This window comes from Nomascus leucogenys, chromosome 1a, assembly GCF_006542625.1.
Source record: "Nomascus leucogenys isolate Asia chromosome 1a, Asia_NLE_v1, whole genome shotgun sequence".
NCBI lineage: Eukaryota > Metazoa > Chordata > Mammalia > Primates > Hylobatidae > Nomascus > Nomascus leucogenys.
In genome coordinates this window covers 32764387-32780021 of record NC_044381.1, presented here as the reverse complement: position 1 = coordinate 32780021, position 15635 = coordinate 32764387, and the positions used below count along the sequence as shown (strand labels likewise).

The following is a 15635-nucleotide window of genomic DNA, read 5'->3' as shown; positions in this document are numbered from 1 at the left end:
CTAGCAGAAGGCTAGAAATAACTAAAATCAGAGCAGAACTGAAGGAAATAGAGACACAAAAAACCCTTCAAAAAATTAATGAATCCAGGAGCTGGTTTTTTGAAAAGATCAACAAAATTGATGGACCGCTAGCAAGACTAATAAAGAAGAAAAGAGAGAAGAATCAAATAGATGCAATAAAAAACGAAAAAGGGGATATCACCACCGATCCCACAGAAATACAATCTACCATCAGAGAATACTACAAACACCTCTATGCAAATAAACTAGAAAATCTAGAAGAAATGGATAAATTCCTCGACAAATACACCCTCCCAAGACTAAACCAGGAAGAAGTTGAATCTCTGAATAGACCAATAACAGGTTCTGAAATTGTGGCAATAATCAATAGCTTACCAACCAAAAAGAGTCCAGGACCTGATGGATTCACAGCTGAATTCTACCAGAGGTACAAGGAGGAACTGGTACCATTCCTTCTGAAACTATTCCAATCCATAGAAAAAGAGGGAATCCTCCCTAACACATTTTATGAAGCCAGCATCGTCCTGATACCAAAACCTGGCAGAGACATAACCAAAAAAGAGAATTTCAGACCAATATCCTTGATGAACATTGATGCAAAAATCCTCAATAAAATACTGGCAAACCGAATCCAGCAGCACATCAAAAAGCTTATCCACCATGATCAAGTGGGCTTCATCCCTGGGATGCAAGGCTGGTTCAACATACGCAAATCAATAAATGTAATCCAGCATATAAACAGAACCAAAGACAAAAACCACATGATTATCTCAATAGATGCAGAAAAGGCCTTTGACAAAATTCAACAACCCTTCATGCTAAAAACTCTCAATAAATTAGGTATTGATGGGACGTATCTCAAAATAATAAGAGCTATCTATGACAAACCCACAGCCAATATCATACTGAATGGGCAAAAACTGGAAGCATTCCCTCTGAAAACTGGCACAAGACAGGGATGCCCTCTCTCACCGCTCCTATTCAACATAGTGCTCGAAGTTCTGGCCAGAGCAATCAGGCAGGAGAAGGAAATAAAAGGTATTCAATTAGGAAAAGAGGAAGTCAAATTGTCCCTGTTTGCAGATGACATGATTGTATATCTAGAAAACCCCATTGTCTCAGCCCAAAATCTCCTTAAGCTGATTAGCAACTTCAGCGAAGTCTCAGGATACAAAATTAATGTACAAAAATCACAAGCATTCTTGTACACCAATAACAGACAAACAGAGAGCCAAATCATGAGGGAGCTCCCATTCACAATTGCTTCAAAGAGAATAAAATACCTAGGAATCCAACTTACAAGGGATGTGAAGGACCTCTTCAAGGAGAACTACAAACCACTGCTCAATGAAATAAAAGAGGATACAAACAAATGGAAGAACATTCCATGCTCATGGGTTGGAAGAATCAATATCGTGAAAATGGCCATACTGCCCAAGGTAATTTATAGATTCAATGCCATCCCCATCAAGCTACCAATGACTTTCTTCACAGAATTGGAAAAAACTACTTTAAAGTTCATATGGAACCAAAAAAGAGCCCGCATCGCCAAGTCAATCCTAAGCCAAAAGAACAAAGCTGGAGGCATCACGCTACCTGACTTTAAACTATACTACAAGGCTACAGTAACCAAAACAGCATGGTACTGGTACCACAACAGAGACATAGATCAATGGAACAGAACAGAGCCCTCAGAAATGATGCCGCATAGCTACAACTATCTGATCTTTGACAAACCTGACAAAAACAAGAAATGGGGAAAGGATTCCCTATTTAATAAATGGTGCTGGGAAAACTGGCTAGCCATATGTAGAAAGCTGCAACTGGATCCCTTCCTTACACCTTATACAAAAATTAATTCAAGATGGATTAAAGACTTATATGTTAGACCTAAAACCATTAAAATCCTACAAGAAAACCTAGGCAATACCATTCAGGACATAGGCGTGGGCAAGGACTTCATGTCTAAAACACCAAAAGCAATGGCAACAAAAGCCAAAATCGACAAATGGGATCTCATTAAACTAAAGAGCTTCTGCACAGCAAAAGAAACTATCATCAGAATAAACAGGCAACCTACAGAATGGGAGAAAATTTTTGCAACCTACTCATCTGACAAAGGGCTAATATCCAGAATCTACAATGAACTCAAACAAATTTACAAGAAAAAAACAAACAACCCCATCAAAAAGTGGGCAGAGGACATGAACAGACACTTCTCAAAAGAAGACATTTATGCAGCCAGAAAACACATGAAGAAATGCTCATCATCACTGGCCATCAGAGAAATGCAAATCAAAACCACAGTGAGATACCATCTCACACCAGTTAGAATGGCCATCATTAAAAAATCAGGAAACAACAGGTGCTGGAGAGGATGTGGAGAAATAGGAACACTTTTACACTGTTGGTGGGACTGTAAACTAGTTCAACCATTGTGGAAGTCAGTGTGGCGATTCCTCAGGGATCTCGAACTAGAAATACCATTTGACCCAGCCATCCCATTACTGGGTATATACCCAAAGGACTATAAATCATGCTGCTATAAAGACACATGCACACGTATGTTTATTGCGGCACTATTCACAATAGCAAAGAGTTGGAACCAACCCAAATGTCCAACAATGATAGACTGGATTAAGAAAATGTGGCACATATACACCATGGAATACTATGCAGCCATAAAAAATGATGAGTTTGTGTCCTTTGTAGGGACATGGATGAAACTGGAAAACATCATTCTCAGTAAACTATCGCAAGGACAAAAAACCAAACACCGCATGTTCTCTCTCATAGGTGGGAATTGAACAATGAGAACTCATGGACACAGGAAGGGGAACATCACACTCCGGGGACTGTTGTGGGGTGGGGGGAGGGACAGCATTAGGAGATACACCTAATGCTAAATGACGAGTTAATGGGTGCAGGAAATAAACATGGCACATGGATACATATGTAACAAACCTGCACATTGTGCACATGTACCCTAAAACCCTAAAGTATAATAAAAAATAAAAAAAAAAAAAAAAGAAATAGGACTCTAGGGGCTTTGGAGGAGCCTGGCCCTTCCAATACCTGGATTTTGGACTTCTAGCCTCCAGACTGTGGCAGGACATATTTCTGTTGTCTAAAGCCATACAATTTGTGGTGCTTTGTTATGATGGTATTATAAAACTAATACATGTAGAATATTTAAACCATCTTATTTTTAATTACTCTGGGTTAGCTCTCAAATGGTGTTAATTTAAGCAAGAGAATAAAAGTGAATGTAACATTTAAAAATAAAAATAAAAATAAAAATAAAAAAATATTTTATTTAAAAATTTTAAAAAATTTAATTTTTTTAAATAAAAATTTATTTATTTTAAATTTAAATTTAAAATTTTAAATAATTTTTTATTTTTGTGGGTACATAGTAGGCATATATATTTATGGGGTACATAAGATGTTTTAAACACTTGAAATGTGATTCATGTGCTTGAGAAACTGACTCAAATTTTATATAATCTTAATTTAAATTCAAGTATCCATATTTGGGTAGAGGCTATAATATTAGACAGCACAGTACAATGGTGATTATTATAAGGGATCAAGGACAAGAAGCATAATCAGTAAAAGACAATGAAAGGACAGGGGAAAAAACAAGGAAAACAATGACGGTGTCACAAAACTCAAGTAGAGGGTGTTCCGCAGCACAAGTAACTACAAAAATGTTAAGGAAGATGAGTATAGTAAAATCCCTTCGGTAACAGTGTTCTTTTCTTTTTTAATGGAAGCAAATCTAATTTTAAACAGCAAGGACTAGGTAAACAAACCAAGAAATAACCCATTCAAAGGCAAACTATCTAGCCATTATAAATAATGGAGAAAAATATTTGTGATATGGGAAGACATTTATAATGTGTGAATATGTTAGGAAAATCCATAAAGTAGGATGGCCCCAATTTTATAATACACATATGTGTAGATCTTTTGATTGTGTATTTATAGGTGATTTGAATTCTTTGGCATTTTATTAACTCTTAGAACTATCCATAAAGAGCATAGTTTTTTTATAATCAGAAATAAAGGAATAAATGATATGCTTAGCATAATAAAATGGTTGCATCTCTTTATCTTGCCTTATGAATGAAAGTGACAGCAAATACAGCTACAAAGAATTAATGACTCCACATTTCTAAAGATAGTAAGACTTTATCTCATTTTTCTCCCAACCCCACTGGACACACTTTGAGATATCTTACTTTATAGTTGTTAACTGCAATTATAGATAGGCTGGCAGTACAGCAGAAGTTGATGAAGCTTCTTCTTAGTAGAAGGCAGAAGATCTTCTGTTTGGTGAATTAACCTACATTTTCCACAGTCAAATGACCAGGAATGAACTAATAGCTGCTTGGAATCCTTTTTTGTCTTGTGAGACTGGATTCCTAGGACGCTTCAGCCTAAAGCTATATTTTGGAGACCACTAGATGGCTCTCTGTGTCTGTGACCAGGTGAATACACACTAGATAAATTCGGATCTAGATTTATCATTCATGTTCAGGTACACACTGAAGCATTTCTTTATGTGTATAACACAATGTGTGATAAGACTCAAATTAACTCCTTCTGTATCAGCAACACAATAACATCTCTCTGTGTATATATCTGCTCCCGTTCTTACATTTACAATATATAAAAGCAAATTATTTGTTTAAAGGAATCTCTGTTTAAGAATGTCTGGTTGGGACTGAAAAAATAGCACTCCACAACTAAGCCAGATTGTGATTCTGTTAGACAAAGACATGCTGAATGTTCAACTTTATGAAAACAAACACTTTTCTTTTTAATCTGGAGAGTATTAACACGGCTTCTGTTTGGCTTCTAGTTGAGGCCTTCTATCCAAAAACACCCATAGATTGCATGCAGGCTGTACTGCCATCAAACTGCTTGCTACTGCCCCAAATGTTCAGTAAGTTCAGCTAATACCACCCCTAGCGGCGAGGAGAGGAATAACAACCCATTTCTAAGTTATTTCTAAGAATGTTTTTGAAAGGTACAAGTTGAGCTACTGTTTGGAACCGTAGAGACTCAGCCACTTGCAGTGTGATGAAAATATAGACTGCAAACACAAAGCAAAGTCCCGCCTTTTAAATGGAAATAGCATAATGCTCAAGTTTCAAAAGCCATGTCAAATCTGCATTTTCAGAAAATTTTTTAAAAATTACTTTTTTCTTTATTTCTCCTGTTCTTTGATGCCAGTGCCCAGTTAGAGTGATAACAGGGTTTTTCTTAATTGTACTCCACTGTTACTAAAATTTAAACCATTATCCTTGAAAGGATAAAACACATTAAATGCGACTCAGGGTTAATCTGTGGAAATGCACAGGTAGTAGTGCATGGGCACAGCTTTTATAATCAGAAAAGCAATATGCATCTAGAAGGTCCCACGAAGTTGTGTGCATCAGTTTTGATATAGCCTGCATCCAATAAAACATGGCGATTTTGCTTCATGAGGTGTCCCATTTCTAAAAGCCCTGGCCTATAGCAGTGCTACTTTCCCTTAATCTTTGGGTTAATGTAAGCCATATTGTTACTTTGATATAGATAAAGCCTGTATGAAAAAGGGGAGACTGCTGAACCTTCAATCCATGTCCAGGTAGACTCTGCTGTTTCTAACAAGAATCCCCAAATATCAGTTGGGTTGTACTTACCAGTGGGTAGAATCACCAAGCTTAACCTTTCTCGACATTTTTTCTCCAGATGCAAAGTGTATAAGCTGAAATGGAAGCTGCCTTCCAAGGATAAGGTGGGCCAGATCCCTTTCTATCTTTTTGTCACCTCCTCCCTGCATAAGTCTGTGTGGGCAATTGTATTCATTTCTTGTTGTTGCTGTAACAAACTACCAAGAACTTAGTGATTTAAAACAACACACACTTATTCTCTTATTACTTGTGACTAGAGGTCACAGTCTGAAATATGGTTTGCTGGGCTAAAGTCAAGCCTCTCGAGCCTCTGAGGGGAGAACCCATTTTCTTGCCTTTGAGTTTCTAGTGACTGCCTGTATTCCTTGACTTATGGCCTCTTCTCCATCTTCAATGTGTGTCACTCCAGTCTCCGCTTCCTTTGTCACATTGTCACATCACCTTGTTCTCTGACCTTGACTTCTTCTGCCTCCTTATAAGAATCCTTGTGATGACATTGAGTACACCTGGATAATCCAAGGTACCCTTTCTATCTCAAGATGTGTAACATTACCACATCTTCAAAGTCCTTTTGGACATTAAAAAAAAAAAACATATTCACAGGTTTTGAGGATTCAGATTTGGAACTCTTTTGGGGACTCAGCCCTACCACACCAAAATAAGCTCACTCCTGTTTCATAAGCTCATACCTGTTGTCCTCCATCTCTTCTGTCACTTCTTTCTTTTGTTTGCTTAGATGGAAGATCAAGATTTAGAATTAAGAAATGCCACATGAACCTGAAGCCCAAGTCATATGTCCCAACTCAATCTTTTCCTAAAGACCTATGCAGCAGGGCACTGGGCATTAATGCATTTATTAATAAAATGAAACTGTCATTTCTGTTCTATTGTTCCCTGAGTTTAGTTCCTCAGAGCCTCCTATGAGAAGTTATAGCAATAGATAGGAAAGACTTATGAGTTCCTCACTAAGACCATCTAATAGACCAAAACATGCTTCTTCTTAACCTTGATGTAACTGCTGCAAAACTCCAACCACCCTGAACCCATATGAAGGAGCAACTAGGTAAAACTGGACTTCAAAGTTCACTTCTTTGCTGACCTACTTTGCACACACTTAAATTGCGGGTACACTTCAGTGAACCAGAACTCTAAGTGGGACTTCAAAACAGCAGATTTCTTCATTTTTCTCAGGGTTAGTTTGCTGGAGCTGGAGGTCCTAAGCCTGAGTATTATAGACACATTGAGAATGCATAATAAGGTAGAATATTTGAGTTCTTTTTCTGATTAGTTTTTATGAATCTTGCCACATCAACACTTTATGCTAAAAGAACAATTATCAACATCATAAGAACACACTGCTCTAGGTACATATGGTGCAGTCCTCACCATAAACTTATAAGATAATCACATTTTATGACTTAATAAATTGAAACATGGAGACATCAGGTATGTTTTCCAAGTTGGATGTCTAAAAAGTTGTACAGCCAAGATTCTAACATAGCTCTGAGCTTCTCAAAAATGTAATCTCTTAACTCCCACCTTATCTTTCCTCCATCATATGTTATAATTGTCTCATTTACATTATAACGTAATAATATTTGTCTGGCTCTCCTCACAAAGTCACTGTGAGGATAAAATTATAAAAGAGATGAGAGAGGGCTTTGATAAATTTAAACATACACTACAATTTATTCTTTCTAAAATATGTATTTTCATACTGAAGTATTGAAAGTCTAGATGAGAAAGTGTAAAGACAACTTATCTTTTTCTCTTATTATTTTTTAATTCTGTAGGTAAAAATGATTATTTTTAGAAAAATAGAAGCATGAATAGAGAAAAATGTAGACTTTCACCCTCTATAATCCCTGTTAAGATTTTTATAAAGTTCTAGACTTCATATTTTACAGGAACAAGGTCATACTTTACATACATTTTTGTAAAATTGTTCTATCTTTCTGTGTCAATAAATATATCCTCATTTTGAATGAGTACATTGTCCTCCGTTAAAAGATTATGATTCAATTAAATTCCCATCGTTTTGAACATTATTATATAATATGCTTTTAATAGTCCAACCTGGAAGTAGATACTTCTCTCTTTTATCCCTTTTTTCTTTCTGGGCTATTACAAAAGCTGTGATGGATCCAATCTGTTCTTTGGTTGAAGGCTGACAAATAGACTAAGTTAAGAAGGTGCTATTAGTCTGTTTTTCTTCTGGATGGCTTATCACTTCCTACAATGCATAGTTCTTTCTATTTCTCCATATTTTGTCTATACATAGTCATTTACTTTACAGGGCTGTTAGGAGATTATTTAAACACATTTGTGAAAAAGCCTTGAAAAACATAAATGCTACAAAAATATATATGATTTAAATTCTTCCTAAATCTATGTTTCAGATGAATAATGATGAGGTGTAATTCATCCTGACTAAAAAAGGAGTCATCCTGCTTAATTCTCTACCACATGAACTCTTGCAGGCTCATCTCCATTAACAAACCAGCCCTGGCCAATCAGACACCAGCCTTTCAATGTCAGAGTTTACTCCTCATGACATAATGCCAGCCAGGTCAGGGATCAACCCACTTTTTCAAGGCAGGAGATCAAATACAGTTGACAGTCTCCCTGAAAGTGCATGAATCTTACACAATTAAATAAAATATCTGAGAATTTGGCTGAGGTGTCAGGTTGAGGAAAGGAGAAGGAAACAGAGAGAGTTGGCTTACTCTTAGCTCGCCTCTTCCCCATTGCTCTTTTCTCCTGTGATCTCATAGAGAAAATATCAGCAAAAGACAACTGAGAGGTTAAAGATTTCTATGAGTTTGCCATTCATACATTCACTCAAAAAGTAATATGGCAGATGCTAAGAGATGTTCTTTTTTCTTGCCTAGTTTTATGGATTTGGCATCACATTTCTGGTGCTACATAGGTCCTCTGCTCTTGTGTATATGTGGCAGTAGCCAGAGCTAGCAGAAAAAAAGACAATGAGATTTCTCATCTCTATATTTACTGTTGCCACTAAAATGAGCAATACTTTCCTAAGAGAGTATACGGTTATCTAGGGCAATGGGACTCAAAGTAGCTGGTTTGTAAATTATATATCCATGATGAGATAAGGAGCTTAGGTCAGTATGAATCAACACACTGCTTTCCTTATCAAGAAAGCTTGCTATGAAAAAATTTGGATGTTTGCTTTGCGGTGTAGTTGGTGGAATAGGAGTGGGAGTGGGGTAGACTCTGTATGGTCATAATTTCCTGAATGATAGTTTGCCTATAGAAAAAACTTATGAGCAATGTGAAGGACCAACATTTCTCAAATATCTTGGGGATCTTAATGATATTTCTATGGCAGGACTTGAGGCTCTAGAAGCTGTGTTAGATGTGCCATAGGTTAAAAGTTGCTGTTAATACAGAAACAGTACTGTGGCATGTCTTCTTTTTCCAGGCAAGTGTGCAACCTACTTAGGAACCTAGTTTTTTGTTTATTTCTAAGCTCACTTTTTTTTAAGAGAAAAAAATGAGGGAGAGGGTAAAGAGGAAGGTGTGAGGGTGAATGGAAACATTTTACATGTGAATCATATCTCATTTTGATTAGTAATTTCTAATAGAAAATTAGTTGAACTTTAACACTTAAGTGATTCTTATCAGATAATGACCAACACCTCTCCACTAGTTATTTGGGTAACATTATAACTTTCCCAAAGTACTTTTACTTTCTCATTTGATTCACAACATCTTTTTCAGATTGGTAAAGTACCTTCTTTTGATTGATAAGTGTAGATGCTCAGAGATAGTCACTTGCCCAAAATTACGTGGCTAGTAAGAGATAGATTGGGAACATCTGCAACGAAACAGGCAGATTGGGAATATTTTGGCCACTATTTCATATGCTTTTCATTATATTGTGCCCTTTTAACTATTGTGGTTGGAATTTGACTGGGGGGTTATTTATAAAATAAAATCTAATGGCACAAAATCCATGTTGCCTTCTGCAGCACCAGAAGATAAAACATGAGGAATTAGAAATTGGCATTAGTCTTCAGATAGCTCAGCTGATTCGATCATAAATTAACTCTAAGATATAATGGTCAGACAAAATTCAAGAGCAAATATATTCTTCATGGATTAAGTGATACTCTTCTGGCACGCACAAAGAAAAGTGGGAGAGACAAACTAATTGCTCAATAAATGGTGCCTGCTAGTCTCCTTTGCTCCACTTATCTAGAAAAACGAATACATATTGTAAGTAAATAACTAAATTAAAAAATACTTCCAAGTTAATGCCAGGTCTCTGTTCTTCAAGAGGAACCTGTAAAAGATCACTGCTTTAAAAAGTTTTGCATCACTTGACATTTAATTTGAAATTGTTTAAGTCAGCAACAATTAGATGCGACTATCAGCTATTCATCATGAATTGCAGAACACATTTCTCGCAGATGAGAAAGAGCTCTGCTTTGCATAGAGCAAGTCAAAGAAAGCCAACACAGTTGAGAGCAGATGTTTTAAAAATAAATATCCCTTACTGGTCCCCTCATGAGGTACCCCTGTGCCATGCAAAAATAGTGCTGTGTTAGCCAAATTCTAATAAATAGGCTTCAGTGCTTAGTCTTGTACTGTCAGAGAAAATGCACAGTCTAAAACACTTATATTTCCATGAAAGAAGCATATATTAATTTGTTAGTACATATCGCTCATGAAGCAGGCAAAGTTGTGGTTGGTTTATTCAACAACAGTGTTGAAAATAGTAGTGTGATCACTTTTTTTTTAATTAAAAAATTTTTTTAATAGTCGGGGTCTTACTATGTCACCCAGGGTGGTCTGGAACTCCCGGGCTCAAGCAGTCTTCCTGCCTCAGCCTCCCAAGTAGCTGAGACTACATGCAGGTGCCACCATGCCTGGCTGTGCAGTCACTTTTTAATTGCATGGATTTGGATCTAAGCCAATTATATTACATCATTAACTCTGCCTAATAGAACCAATATAAAGTTAACGTGAGGTGTATATTTTTTTAAAAAATGTGTACTTGTCACTACTTCAGCAAGTAAACTTTAGGGAGTTAACTTTGAAGAAACTACACAAAACCTGTAGAAGAAAAAGTCATATGGAAAGGAGAGAGAAAGAAAGTATAACTGCAGGAATTTAATTTAAGTGTAAATGGAATTAGGTTCATATTCAGCATCATTATTTGATGGTCATAAGAATACAATTTAGAACAAAGAAGTAATCATTTTAATAAAATGGGTTAGCCTCAAGTGAGGTTTGAGTGTTGTAGTGAAGTCAGAATTCTTTTGATGGAAAGCTGCTTTGACTCCATCCTATGTTTAATGTTTTATTAAGCATTTATTATGCAGTTATAATATACATATGTTCTCCAAAAGTATGTAGTTAACTAACTTACTTTTAATGAATTTCCCTACCTGAAAGAAGCTGACCCCCTAGAAGGTGATGATCTTATGTGATTATCTTATTTTGAATACATAGTGTGTTGAAATAAAACTATTATGCTTTTCTCAGGGGTTTGTCCATCTCAGTGGCAGCTCTTTCCATTTAAGAGTTGTGGCAGGATGTTACCAAAACTATTGCTCATTAATTAAAACCTTCAGATGAATGTAATCAGCAGTCCAAAAGAAAGCGAGAGAAAACAGCTGTTGCTGCTCTTGCTCTGAAAGCAATTTTGATTTAAGTAAGATACAAAATTTTATTTTACTTGGTTGTGTGAAAAAGTCCACTTTCTTCTAGAATCCTTTATTCAGGGAGCCGCACACAACCAACAAATTAGGTCACTGGGCAGTAGACTCCGAGGATGGTTGCTAGATTAAGTCAATTTTATTTAACGTATAAAATGAGTTTGACATCCTTTTATATGTAGAAAGTTTTTAAAAATCACATCACTGCATTAGAGGAAGGTCCACTTTTCCAGAGAGGCAAGGGAAACATCAGTTATTATTTTCACTGAAAGCAGATTACGGTCATCTTAAAATTATATATTACAGTGACCTGGCATTGACCAGAACATTCTTAATACAGAATATTATAGAATGACATTTAAATGATATACCAAAAGTAAGACAAGTTAGATATGTTTGAATTTAAAATAAAAAGGGAGATGAAAGAAAATGTAGTCAGTTGAACAAACTAGATCTGAGTTAATATAATAATCTCTCCCTTTCAAGATGTGTGCCAGGAAAGTAACAGTGACAACAGTGATTTAAAATATGTTTCTGAGTTGAAATACAGAAGCAAATGTGCTTGACAGAGTATTTATTTTATTGTCAGCTTGTCCCTGGAGGACTTTATTCCCCCCCCCACCACCCCTGGTCTTAGAGCTTTGAAGTTTACAGATTCTGGATTCTGCTTCATGGTTTTTCTGGTCCCCTTGTTGTAATGTGCTGTATGCTGCACACATCCATTCTAGAACACAACTTCCCTTCTAACTAAGGAACACGAATTTTGGTGAAAAATTCTTGCTACTTAAGACTCTTGCCAAACAATCTACAAATGAAAAGAAGTCTGGAGACTGTGACCACTATTGGCCACTTACGAAGTATTAGGTAATAAAGAAGCAATGATGAGAAGCAAGTGATGCTGACTCCTGCATTTTGTTAGATCCAATTCTGCATGTATATTAATAATGATGCACCCTATGGATGCAATTTCATGTTTATAACACTTTGGTCATTGGCAGCATTGTGTACCTATGTTTTCCGTGCCTTCCCATCTGCTGCCTACACCATTCAGATTCAGGTGACAGAAATATTTTATATAAAAGTTAATTAGCCTGCACTCTACAGATCAAATCTCTGTAGTTCGGCTAGGAATCTTCTGGGCAACTGCTGAAAATGGCTTGTACTTAACCTTCCTAAGATTAAAAATGTGAGATTTATTTTTTTCTAGAAAAAGAAATCTTTAGTACTCCCTTGACAATTTATGCATAGATTATATCAAACTTTCCATTGTATATTGCCCTTACTCATTTTAGTTTTTATCTTGGCACATATATCAGAAGTGGAAGAAGATTGGAAATACGTATTTTTTCCAGCTGCAAGAGTTGAGTGAAAATGATGTAGAGTCAGAAATCCTCCAGAGTGTGGACATTTTTACTAGTACACTGACCAATGTTGATGGAGTCCCCGGACTTTTGTCAGCTTCTCAGTCTTTAAAATGGGCCCATGCCAATTACCTATTTGCTTCATAGATACTTTGTGCAAGGCTTAACACAGCTTGAGATTATGATAAAAGTAACATACAAAAGGCAGAAAACTCATTACTAAAAGGACTCTGTCTTGTCCTTAAATATTCATCTCCTCATTATTAGTTGTCAACGTTAAGTTCACAAATAGCTCTTTCATTGAAAATATATTTAGCCTTTTTAATAAAACACTAAATAATTTAATTCCTTTTTTTTAAATTCTTAGATGATGCGGACAGAAATGGGCTGAACACAGCAACTGAATACCAGCCTCTGAGTCCACATTACATAGAAGGAAAGCAGGGACAAAGAAACAATCCCCAAATAAATCTCCCCCTCCATCTTTACACTTTTATATATTTCTAATGCTTTCCAATATCCGAGACTAATTGACCACTCTTCTTTACCTATGGCTTCTGTACTAGGTGCAGATTTTCTGTGTACCCAAAGGAATTCAGACCGATGTGCTTTCTTCCTTACACCATTGCCTAAGGCTCAGGCACACCTTCCAAAGAAGTCAGAGAGAGCAGATGCTGCTTTTCCGACACATGCTGTCAGAGTTCCTCTTGGGAGTGTGACACCTAGCCAGGAGTCAGGGATATCCCACCCCCATACCCTGCTCTTGTCGGTCTTCAGAAACTTGACCACTCTCCACGGTCCTGAACCTCGACTTCTACTTCCCGTCGGGCATCTACTAGATTTCTCCCAGCGGGTCAAAATATGATTTTCTCTCATATTCTCCCCACTTCTTTCCTTCCAGCCGCGACCTCACTGCGCGTTTTATTTCCATCCGCGCTTAAAATGTTTTATTCTACTTCTACTAATGTCCTTCTACCTACCACCTACGAACATGGCCTAATCGTTAAACAATATCAAAGTTATAAAGCAACAACTCCCCTCAGACTTTACCCAGCCGTTTTCTCTCCCCTCATGCAATGGCCTCGGCCCCCAGCAGCGCCCGTCTCCACTCCACGCACCACACTCCTCTCACCTGACTCTCCCGCGGAAACTCGTGGCGCACGATGCTGATCACTGGAATGTGCAGGACTAAGCTGACCAAGTCGAGCTCCATCATTTCGCCCTGGCTCTGGGGGAAGGCGAGCAGCGCCGACACCCCTTGCACCACCACGGTATGGCACACACTTTGCAGGAAGGAGAAAGGGTCACTGCTCCACGGCGAGCTAGGGGAGGAGAAGGGCAAAAGCGGCAGATCGCCCAGGCCTGCCTCGATGGCCATCACTACTTCCAAAGACAGATTGTAGGGTAGCAGCCCTTCCATGCGGTTCAGGTTGTCCACGGCAAATAGGAGGGCGTCCCGTGGCCACAGGGTCTCCGCCCTGGCGCCCTCCCCGGGCTTATGGGAGCCCGGCGGCCCCCGGCCATGCAGGGCGCTCCCCAACCAGCGTGCGCCTGGCGAGGGCGCCGGGGGCCGCCTACTCCCTGGCTCCGGCTCATCCCTCTGGGCTACTGCTCGGCTGCCGTCCGGAGCGCGGCTGGCCGCGCGGGGGGCCGTGGTCCAGGGCTGCAAGTGCACCGCGCCCACCCTCACCGCGTGCCCGATGCGCTTGAGGATCTGGCAGGGCTGCGGGTGCGAGGAGGAGCCGGGCACCCCAGCCAGCACCAGTGCGCAGGGCGGCGGCAACAGCAGACAGACCCTGCTCAGCAGCCACCACAAACTCAGTCTCCTCATTACTGAGACCCGTAGGGAGAAAGCGCGCCCCCTCCTGCGCCCGGCTTGCCCCTCTGCAGCCGCTGCCTGAGGTCTCCGCCTCCAGGTCCCGCGCGCAGCTTCACTCCACTCGGTGAAGCGGTCCCAGGAGCTGGAGCGGTCTCTAGGCCATGCAAGTTGGAGCCTAGCTTGCCCCCGGCAGTCTCAGATCCCGCTCCCAGGTCCCTCCGCCTGGCATCCTCTGCCCGCCCGGTCACTGCGCTGAGCAGGCAGGCAGGCGGGCCGGCGCCTGTCACCCGCGGCTGGAGCGCCCGTTCCCTGCCCGCCCCATCTGCAGGTCGCCTCGGGCACTGCGTCCAGTCCCGCGAGGCGGCCGGGCTGAGAAGCGGCCGGGCTGAGAAGCAGCCGGAGTTCCTCGGGGGCAGCAGTGACAGAGGAGCGACGCGCTCTCGCTTGGATTCTTTTCCTTTTCTGCCCAGGCGAGACCCACTTATTTCCTGGGGTCGCGTCGGAGAGGGCGTTCACGCCCGGGGTGCGGAAAAGAAGCCAAATCCACCTTGCTCCACTGTCGGCCACCCTCCTGCAGGCTCCTCCAGCGCTGACTTCATTTTCTCTCTTCTCTCGCTACTTCCTCTCTGCCTTTCTTTCGTTATTTTTCCACCGAGTCGCCACCTCAGCTTGCTTCCTCGGAGGAGCAACGCGACTGGCCAGCAAAGGGTGGCTCTGCTCCGAGCGCCAAAGTTCTCCCCGCCTCAGCCGGCGCCTCCCTGTAGCTGAGCCCTGGCGCCTGCCTGTCGCTTGGCTGCGCTAAACGCCCACTGTTGGTGAGATTCCCGAGTGGCACATCCCGCGCCCCTGGAAAGTCCTTTACCCTCAAAGGCTGGGAGTCGTAGTTTGCAAAATTCACTAAAACCTAAGAAGGAAAAAAGGACTCTGAGCTGGTGAGAATTCTGAATTCGGAGTCGCACCTGAGGGATCTGAAATTCGGTGGTTCACTGAAATAGGTTCAAAGAGGCTGTGACTTAATGAGCTTCTAGATGTGTCGCTTTTAAGGTTTTTCTAGCTAAGGTTA

At 39.8% G+C, this 15635-nt stretch overlaps 1 protein-coding gene across 1 annotated transcript in view; it reads right to left on the bottom strand.

Moving 5' to 3' along the window:
• The window catches only part of GRIN3A (glutamate ionotropic receptor NMDA type subunit 3A), a 176580-nt gene extending 161312 nt beyond the window's left edge, over positions 1-15268 (bottom strand). The window contains exon 1 of the mRNA XM_030826974.1: positions 13886-15268. Coding sequence (XP_030682834.1) covers positions 13886-14584 — 699 coding nt within the window. The 5' untranslated portion in view covers positions 14585-15268. The remainder of the gene's footprint in view (positions 1-13885) is intronic.
• Positions 15269-15635: the final 367 nt, after the last annotated feature.